At 31.6% G+C, this 11,195-nt stretch overlaps 1 protein-coding gene across 1 annotated transcript; it reads left to right on the top strand.

Moving 5' to 3' along the window:
* The first annotated feature begins 835 nt into the window (after positions 1–835).
* On the top strand, positions 836–8,342 carry LOC127722245 (uncharacterized protein in xynA 3'region-like). The gene is made up of 5 exons (XM_052229141.1): positions 836–986; positions 1,680–1,966; positions 3,708–3,848; positions 5,056–5,191; positions 8,239–8,342. The coding sequence occupies exons 1-5, from the start codon at positions 836–838 to the stop codon at positions 8,340–8,342; spliced, it is 819 nt and encodes a 272-aa protein (XP_052085101.1).
* The last annotated feature ends 2,853 nt before the right edge of the window (positions 8,343–11,195 follow it).

Below are 11,195 nucleotides of genomic sequence, written 5' to 3'. Positions count from 1 at the left end.
TGTAAAACAGGCAAAAAGATTAGACCGTTGGTTTTCCCGTTTGAATGGTTTTACACCAGTCATTTTTGGGGCCCTATATATATCTTGCTGTTTGGTGTGAGCCAAGGCTCATTGCTGAGACCGTACTTTGATCTATAACGGTTTACTTTTACAAGTTGTGACTTGAATGGAGAGATGTCTCATTGCCACTCATACCACATCTTCTAATATCGATATCTTTAAAAAAAAAAAAAAGGGTAAACGTATAAATAATAGGTGAAGACTTCACTAATCGAGTATTGAATTGGGAGAGAAGTATACACGAGGGTAAAACAAACTACACAATGTCAAATGACAAATAATGATGTATTCAATTATAGGGATTATATTTAATATACCACACAATATAATTGTTTACGAATTCGAGTTGTGATGTTTGCTGTACAATTGCAGATACAAAAGAGTTAAAAGAAAACTATACAGATCCACGGATTCCAACAAAGTAAATGATTTTTTTTTAATTTTAAGATCAATAATAAATAAAGGTTATTAGTTTTTAGTTCTCTTAAGATGCACTAATGCCATTTGAAATTGTTTTCCAGAAACAACAAATTTCATATTATATTTAAGTTTTTGCGAATGCAAAATAAAAGAATATATTCAATTAAAATATCAAACCAATACCCCCTTCATTAATCGTTCAGAGTTATTAGAATAACCACTATAATTGAAGTTAAAATAAATAATTGTTGTATGTATCTTTCCTCTCGACAGTCAGCAACAAATTGATAACCTATATGTTAGGTGTTCGACCAAAAAATCGTCTCCAGATGAACAAATTGAAAAATTGAGAGTAATGTTTGAATCAGTGGAAGAAATGCTTGAATCTCCAGACTATGATAAAGATTTACAAGATGAATTATCGATAGCCTGTCCAAACTACATGACTGTTTTCCAATCAGCAAAACGTGATTTACTGAGAAATGATTGTGGAATCGTCGTTGCAGGTTTGTTAGCAACACGTTTGGTTTTCTGCAAACAATAAACAATACATGTACTTGTACTGAGGTTTCTGATCTCCCTTATTATACAGGTAACTCCTCTAACCATGGTGCCAAATTAAGCCTCTATTATTTTTCTTTTGTTGGCAATGTTACATCCAAAGTCTGCCAGTACAAATTTGCATAAAAATTTTACTGAACGTCAACGTCGGTTTGGAACTAATCTTTTACTAAACTACGCATGCTCTTATTTCTAACAAATTAACCGAATAGTTAAAAAATTCATGAGAACTTATTTTATATCACACATATAAAATATGAACTCATGAACCAACAATAAAAAAGAAACCAGAACAGGAGAATCAGTTTTACATCAATGTTTCTAACGAACCATTTATGACATGTTTTATTTTCCTTGAATGTGTTTTGTATGCAGAAACACAATCATATTAATATAGATGAATTGAAATTTAAAACAACCGATTTATTTTGTCTTACAAACCTATATCTGATTTTGACTTATAACTAGTTGAAACCCCTGGAACTGATATTACATGTAAAATTTTGGTCAACACATGTTAATTGATAATTCCATTTTGGGAAGAAAACATTCGACGATCATATCATATAACTTTTATTGGTTTGCATTATTGAAACAATTTATGTATGCATGGAACATAAAGCTTTTCTTATTTTTAGGAGAAACAAGTGCTGGTAAGACAACTCTCATAAATCAACTTATCGGAAAGAAAGTTTTCGTAACAGGCAATTTAGCAACAACTGGCAAAATAACCAGGATAAGGGATTCAGAAACAATAAAAATAAAATGTTTTACAAAAGAAGAAACTCTGAAGGAAGAGAAAGAAGTGGACGATATAAAGAAACTAAGATCTATCATCGAAAAACTAACTGAGATTCAAATAGCATCACAGGACGGACAGGACAAATACTTTGTGGATGTGTACTTACCAGTGCCTATTTTGAAGGTAAAATGTTATAAGCAAAATGATTGGAATTCTGTCAGGGTTATCCCACTAACATAGTTTTTGTCATCATGATGATTTGAAATATTTTACGAACCAAAAAAAAAAATCAATTATGAATTCATCACATTTTCTACAGAACTATCTCCATTGATAAAAAAACTGGTTCTACTCATTTGCGAAAGTCATTATACAATATCGCACTGATGTACAATTTATTCATTTAAAAACAAATCATGCAAATCATATCAATAGTACCAATTGTGCTAATATGGCTTGCAAAATGGAGTTTAAATGACTAGTTTGTAAAAATAGCCCCATAGATTATTTATTATTCAAATTATGTCATATTCACTTTGATTTAATATGGAGAAAAATCAGCAGTGTTTTTTCCTCAATTATAATTACACCACTTTTTTCATATTATTTTTAAGTAGACTAATATACTTTAAAAAGCAACTGATGAAGACAAAGAACTGTGTACTATAAAAACCATAAATCACACTTTTTACATGCATACATGCATGTAACCATTTTAACCTTTCTTTGGTTGTCCGTATATGAAAATTAAGAAATTAAGAATAACAATAAGGTTTAACATCCCAACCCCCAGACTAGCCAAAATTTACCTTAAATGGATTTAGCTATTACTTTCTGGTATTGTGGTCATATAGCTATTCAACTGTTTTGGTTCTTATACGCCATTTATACAGTGTTGTTTCATTTCTATTTATAGCATTTAGAATATATCGAGGAATCAAATGTTAACAGGAAAATTTCTCCTCATTAGTTTTGCTTTTGCATTGTTTAGATAATCTTCATTAATATTATCATAGTATATGTTCTTCCAAACATATTCACCTTCTTTCAAAATCGACATGCAACAGATTATAGTAAATTTGTAATGAGTGTATTCAAGTCAATCGGAAACAGGTAAAGCGAAAAAACCATTTACTGATTAAAATCAACCAGGTATCTTTGCATTAAATACGGATTGAATTTCCTATTGATAATAACTTTGCCGGAAATGTAAAGTAAGTTATCAAGTGTTAACCACAGCATACATCATTAAATAGTCATAGTTATCAAGTGTGAACTAACGCATTTTTATAACAAAGTTTAGACCGTTTGAATTCTATATAGTATAAAAAGTCCTAAAAATTATTTCTTTTTCCATGATGCATGTTTAAATGTGATACATATGAATTCTGGCGGTCAATTTCATAAAAAAGTAACCCATTAGGTCTCAATGTTAACATTAATCTGTGAGGTAGTAAATGGGGTAAGTATACATATTATAACAGCCTTCCAATCAAAATAAAAACAGCATACATCAATAAATGGTCATATTTTGTATATATCATTTATTACTAACATCAATGGTATGTTTGACTGTTTTTCTATTAGTTAATAGCATACCTCTGCATGCTACAGGAACTTATTTACATATACACAGTTCAGTATAAACATTTGAAAAATATCACCAGATTTCAAATGAAGTCGATGTAACATTTAAAGGCAACCATACGGCCTTCAACAATAGGAACACCTCATTCCGAGACAATACGATAGATGTAGTATGTTTGGCTATAAAAGAACCTGATCGTGAGAATTTTAACACATAAATGAGTTCAAATTAAATCGACGCGTGATTGTAAAATAGTTTTGAACTTTGAACAAATTTCATTTGAAGTCTAACCGGAATTACAAAACAGCAAAATGCATATGTATTTTACATTTTTAGGGAAATGTCATAATAGTAGATACACCTGGAATAGGAGAGAATGACAATCTGGACAACATTTTACTTGAATTTTTGCCGCATGCTGTCTCATTTGTGTTTGTAGTAAATGCAAAAGATACAGGTGGAATCCACGAAGATAGGGTAAGAATTTCAAATGTATCCATTGTATTATACTATAAAAATTGAAAATGAAAATTATTAGATTAGGTGCGTCCGATAAATTTTCTGGATTAATTCAATCAGGAAAGATCAAATCGAAAACACGAATGCAAAGAATGTGTTAATACTTGGAGGTTTAATGGGCAAAATGACTCAAAACGGCACACAGAGGATAACCGAATCCTTCGTTTTTCTAGGAAAGTGTACTCGTGTTTCGTCAGTCATTCTTTTCCTCTGTCCCATGTTAATTCTGTCACACTATTGTCAGGCATGTTTTTTATTGATTCTATACATCTAGTAGTCATGTTTTTTCATTCGATTAATACGAAATTAATGTTATTTATATGAAAGCAAATGAAGCTTAATATTTTAGATAAAATTCGCTGTGCAGTATTAATTGAGAAAAATACGACGCAAATAGTATGCATGGCCATTATATTTATGAAACTTAATCTATTCGGTAAACATAAAGTTGATTGAACGTAAATACATCACAAATTTATAATGGGGAACAAGTAGGGAGCAAGAACTAACCATCAATTTGTTTTATTTAATTTATTTGTTTTTCTACGCACTTATAGTCTAACATATTTGAATTCAAAATACCTTATACGTTTAAAATTGTCCTTTTTAGCCTTATACAATTATATTTTATCTTCAATTTAAATGAGCAGATTATAAACACTGGAATAGTTCACAAGATCATAAAGCTTGATTAGCATGTCGAAATGTATTATTGTATTGTTTATTTGTGTATTTCTCTGTCCTGAATGTTCTTGCATTTATTTGTACTGTGGTCCTGTCATGTAATGTTGCCCTTTTAGTGTTATATTTAACATTGCCATTAAAGCGCGAGGTTTGGCTAGCCACAAAACCAGGTTCAACCCACCATTTTTTCTTAAAATGTCCTGTACCAAGTCAGGAAAATGGTAGTTTTTATCTTATAGTTCCTTTTTGTGTCGTTTGATTTTTTGTTGCACTTAAGTGTTTCTGTTGTTTGGTTGTTTTCCTCTTATAGTTGACGTGTTTCACTCGGTTTTAGTTTGTAACCCGGATTTGTTTTCTCTCAATCGATTTTTGACATTCGAACAGCGGTATACTACTGTTGCCTGTATTTAGCAAATGAAACTACTTATATTGAATACATGAAATATAACCAATACGCATGCTATTTACTATTTTCTTTCAGCTCTTAAAAATTTTGAAAACCATTATGGAGAATCGAGAAGAAATGCCTTGTTTTGATCCACGAGAGGTCATGATTCTTACAAATCAGTGGGATTGTATCCAAAATGACGATTCATCATCAGACGAAGACGAGGATGGCAAAAGCAAAAAAAAGGATCAACATGCACAGACATGGAAGCTTATTCAAAGAAAATTTGAAAATGCCTGGTGTTCGTTTGATGTTGAGAAAGTATTTCGTGTAAGCTTAACGCAGGCAAGTACTTTTTTGTTCAGTCAATGTGCAATTGCTCTAGGTACGATCATCTGCTGTCACAAGACCTAGTTTTTTTTCTTCTTCACTGGACTGTTGGTCAGTAGGTAAATGTGGACAGCGAGCAAACATCTATGCTATCTATAAAAAATATCATTTTCTATTAAAATATAGAGATTGAATTTTATTCAGGTTTGTGTCTTCAATAACATATCATTTTCTCTAAATAACAAATGAAACAGATTGTTGTCTGATGTTTGCTAATGCAAAATTGTTGCTGTAGTTGTTGAGAGCTGACGTGTGTTTAGAGAGCCATACATATATTAAGGCTGTATAGTGTGAACGTATTAATTGGCAATCCACAAAACACGACAAATATGCTACCGATAAAAAAAGATCAGCATTTTGATGATGGTTTATGTAATATACAGGAAACATAAAACAGATTAAAAAGAAACACACACACAAACTCACCGAAAACATTTTATTGAACCAGGATCGCACATCTTCACCTATACCTTTATAGAATAAATTATTTTATAATAAGAAGCTTAATAAAATGAGTATGAGTGTGCAATTTGAGAAAGTTTTCAATGTCATATTCTACGTTATGTAAATTTATCTCTGATTTACTTTTTGAGGTTCGGAAAGGGATCAATAACTGTTTTACTGCTGAATATAAGAGATTCGAAACCGTTTTAACGGAAACTATTGAAAAGAATGACAATAAAAGAGTGGAATTCTATTACAGGTTAGTTTGTATCTCGTTTTGTATTTTTTAAATGACAAAACTGTGTTAATTCTCATGTTCTCTATAACATGTATAATGTTATTAAAACAAAGTACAGAAATACGTAAAAAAGACTGTCATACAAGTAAGAGGTTGAATTAACTTTAAAACAAGGTTTAATCTACCATTTTCAATATACGAAAATGCCTATTCCAGGTCAGGACTATGCCAGTTGCTTTCCATTCGTTTGATGTGTTTGAGCTTTTGATTTTGCCATTTGATTAGGGATTTTCCTATTTTGAATTTTCCTCGGAGTTCAGTATTTATGTGATTTTACTTTTTAGACGTTTGTATTTGAATATGTGTATGACAATTGCCTTGTTGAATAAATGTCAAATATCAGACAGAAGAAAAGGTAAAATGATCTATTATCATAACTTTTTATAGATTTTTGAAAGATTTCATACGAAATGCAGAGAGAGGTACACTTACACGACTGAAAATGTTAAAGAGGACAGAAGAAGAACAACAAGGCTTCATAAATCAAAACATTTCAAAGATTCATGACTTGCAAACCAAATGCCAGGAGGTAAATCTATAACAAAATAGGAAAAAAGTTCGGAAAAATTTCAATCTAACAAAAAAGAAAATGTGCACGTTAACATGTTTCAAACCACTTATTTATCTCTCCACTGCTTTCGGTGTAAGATTCAACAATTTTACATGTTCATTGCCATTCTGTCTTAAGTTTGAATAAAGTGAAAATTATGTCATATTAAATCATTACCTACGCCCGACTTATAATGAAAAAGTCAACATACCTATAATTGCACATACGAGAGAATTTGTTCCCGGAAGTCCAAATACAGGTACTTCTGATCTCAGACATAGGTAAACTAAGGTAATCTAGTTCAATTTCATATGACCTTTTTTACTATTCAAAATAAACTTTCAACAAAGATTTTACAGTGAATTAAGTCTTTAAGATTTCACTTTGTAATCCACCATTTTCTACCTGAGGAAATGACTGTACCATTCGTTTGAGCTTTTGATTTTCCCATTTGATAAAAGGACTTTCCGTTTTGAGTTTTCCTCGGTTAATTTTTGCTATTTTAACTTTTTTTCGTACCATGATTATCCAAATATTTTACAAACAGTGTGTATTCTAATAGTAACACAACTAGGCATTTTGACCATTTTGTGAGAGATATGTATTAAATTATTATATGTTCTTTCTGGAAGGTGCGATGGGGACGTTGAAGTGCGATGGTCTCGCTGAAGTGCGATGGTCTAAACAAGTTATTAGTTACAGTTTCATACTAAATGAGAAATCGTTCTCTTTATATTTGATACACGAGGACATTATTCTGCGTTATCTTTAGTTTGTTCCTCTCGTCTAAGATTACTATATGTATTAAAGTAATATCAGCTCTCATGAGTTTTACGTTTACCGTTATATCACAGAGAATATATCTGTAGACCGATATGTAGTTAAAGAATTCCAATCTCCATCGTACATAAAAAGCAAAACGTTTTTAGATTTCGAAAAAGGATCTCATATGAATAACCCTTTTATTCTAATTATTTCCCTTTTTTATTCCTATTGAATATGCATAACATTTCACGTTTTCTTCAAGTGCAGCAAAACCTACCGACGGTGTTTAAAAATGCATAAGGCCCTTATCATATTTAATTTTAAACAGCTTTCACATTTTCAGTCATTGAAATGGCACTGATTTTAATGAAAAATAACCTTTGTATGTAACGTCTTGAACTATTGTATGAACGTTGGCTAATTTTTGTTTAAAGCGAAGTACAAGTTTACAGTTATGACTGGAAATATTCATTATGACTGTTTTAATCTCGGGTTAGTTTTATCGATGATTTACTTAATAAACACGAAAAGCTGCTTCTAACAAACAAATTGACTTATTCATCTCATGAAATACATAAAACATAAAGTTTAGGTAATCCAGGTAATCTTAGGCTTCGAATAAAGACGATTTTATCTGTTCCCTAGAATACCACTATATATTTAGCCTCCTCACGGATTACTTTTTAAAGTTGTTTTTCGCTCATCTGATTAAAGCTTTTCAAAGGAGCATGTGTCAACTAAAATATTTTGACTTTTTTATTCGAAGTGCGCAAAAGGTTTTGCGACTACACAAATTGCTATTAATTTTCATATTCCTTAACTTTTGTAGTCAAGCAAAGAATTGGAAGAGTACAAAAAGACAATAATTACAGAGCTAACAGAGAAGCTGCATTTATACCTTCATTCGCCAGAGGGACGAGAGCACATCCTTAATCCTCCTGATACGAAAGGAATATGTGAAGTCTCATACATAAGTCTAAGTGGAGAAGTTCCAGCCAGACTTAAAAGTGGAATACAGCGATGGTGCAAAGGACAGGAAGTAAAACAAATCATTGATGATGCAGACACAAAAATTAGAACACATGTCGAAGATATATTATCAAAACTGCAGGAAATAGAGTTAGTTATGACCGGGCCAGATCCAAGCGTACAATACAGTCCTAACAGTAGTATTATTTTTTTGGGGCTTCTGCTTTTACCTTTAGCAATAGTCATTTCGGTTGCATTTGCTTTGATATCTGTTCCCTTATTTTGGGGCGGCTATTTGATTTTTGGTTCGGATCTTTATCGTAAAACCGCAGATATGATCTATGATAGCTGCCTGTCACAGATATCAACGTCTGTCTTAGAGGAAAGTTTCGAAAAATCAGTTGGTGCAGAATATAGTAAGGTGATAATAAGTATTTTTGATAAATCTTTGCCTAATGTATTAAACAGCCTGATTGCTACCAACGAAAGGCTTCTTGACACACACAAGGACATAAAGCAGAAACAAGAATCATTTGTGCGATTGGGGGATAAAATCTCAAAAATCCAGGAAGCAACTAAAGATTTTGAAAAAAACAATTAGATTTGCGTGTTATTTACGATGCACACAAACATGAGCAGTTTTTGAGGTGGGATTTATCTTATAGAATACTTTTAATTGTCAAGTTTGCTTATCATCATGTTTTTTGTGAGAAAGACGCACTGAATGTTTTCTCTCGACAAACTCATGTTGCATGAAGGAAAACTTATACACATTTTTTTATTACATAAGAAGGCAGTTAATAGCCAAAATAACTAAGGGTAAAACGGTATATTCAAATTGATTTTGGGGAATTTAAGTTGTGTCAGCTGATTTCTTGTAAATAGCTCAGGTCATTTTCTCTGAAGCTGTAAGATTCTTAAAAAAAGGTGCATTTTACTTTTTCTGTAACATATCACAAGGTATATTTGTTTTAAATTGATTTCATATATGGTATAACAACCTATTGATCTCAAGTTTACCTTTTTACTGGTCACAGATTTTTACAGTATGTACAAGTTGTGCATTTTACATTGTATAAATATTTATAAATCATGTAGAAGGAATAGAGTTTTTGTAATAGTAATAAAATTACGATTTTGTTTTGCCTTGAACTAAACAATGCCTGCTTACACTTTACATCATTTTACTGTACTGAAGTTTTATTTTTAATCAGCGGCAAAATTTCTTTTGATTTGCTTACATACTCTAAAACTATACTTTATTACAGTAAAGGTATATCGAGTTTTTTGTTTTGTTTTCTTGACTTATAATATCGATTGTCTATAGTTCAGTACTCTTATGATTACTACTTTTTTTGTTTACGTTCGTCAATGTTCTTTTTTTGATACCGGCTAGATGGTCTCGCGGTAGAGTGTTTGTCTTAAAGAAAACTCGAAATTTGGTATTTGCTACTTCTCCACTAAGCATGCAGCATAAGGGAGTTACAAAAAAAACTAGTTACCTTGGAGTCAGAATAATGTATCAGGGTAGGGTGACATTTTTTTCCTGCAGACTGGAACCTTGTTGAAGGCCGTACGGTAAACTATAGTTGTTAATTTCGTTGTCATTTGGTCTCTTGTGAAGAGTTGTCTCATTGGAAATCATACCACATCTTCTTTTTCTTATAGCACATTAAAAATATGGCTCAGCGTGTCGGTATTAAACAGAGTCATTATTAATTTACGTTAACATGTCTCTGTCATGAGTATGCATTAATTTGCCACTGGACGTGAAACAGCCGTTAGCATCATCATTGTGTAATATAGTCATTTTAATTATTGTAATGTAAAATGTATAGATCTAGCAGAAATCAAGAAGAAGCTATGTCAATGACACAAAATGTGGAGGGGATAAACTATTTTGAAGGAGCGTCAACCCTTCCCTGGGAGTCCTAGGGGTTCAAATTAGCGGTGGTCCGAGGTCCGCGACCTTCCATTTTTGCAGTCGGACTCTCGTTTTGGTTACAAGCTACGCCCGACGGACCTTCTGTTTGAAAGAAAATAAAAATTAACTTTGCCGACCTTTTTAAACAAAAATTTCCAAACAATCTCAAAATGTATTTTCATCATTATTATTCATGACAGCGATGTTCATTTTGTTCAACCGCTAGCTTTATACCGAAAATTGCCAACTAGTAATGTGTAAATCCGAGTAAAATCGTATCTGACTGACAAAACAACATTGAAAAACATTGGATGCCATAAACCGGAAATGAAGAAAATAACAAAAAACGGATCCGATCCACAGCGGATAAGGGTAATTCCGGGTTTGCCGATCAAATACAATGAAAAAATAATAATTCCAGGCAGTTGACAAAATACATCTATGATGATAAAATATAAACACTAGAATTGAAAACCAAAAGATATATTGAAAAGAAAGAAAAAGTAGGAAATATTTTTTTACAGAAACTCAAAATTACTTTTAGATAATAAATTTTCATCTCAAAATCCAAAAAAATGTGACGGTAATTTTCTTTATCATTAATAAATATTGATATTGCATGTAGATTTTTGTATAGTGTAAAAGTATTACTACAATTCCAAGAGGTAATGTCTTCCCAATTTTAAAGGACCAGTACAAATTTGGAAGTTTCTTGTCTTATTTTCACAGAGGAACTAATGCATTATAATAGTGCAACTAGATATGATACACTTAAACCAGAGACATATATTCACATGTATATACGTCTCTGCTTAAACAGCTTTGAATTTGAATTGTTTTATAAAATGGTATAAGTAGTAATAAATTACCAATAGTTGAGACAACACACCCAC

The sequence above is a fragment of the Mytilus californianus genome, unplaced genomic scaffold (genome assembly GCF_021869535.1).
Source record: "Mytilus californianus isolate M0D057914Y unplaced genomic scaffold, xbMytCali1.0.p SCAF_12, whole genome shotgun sequence".
Taxonomy (NCBI): domain Eukaryota; kingdom Metazoa; phylum Mollusca; class Bivalvia; order Mytilida; family Mytilidae; genus Mytilus; species Mytilus californianus.
The sequence above is the reverse complement of the archived record's forward strand: the minus strand, read 5'-3'. Positions and strand labels throughout refer to the sequence as shown.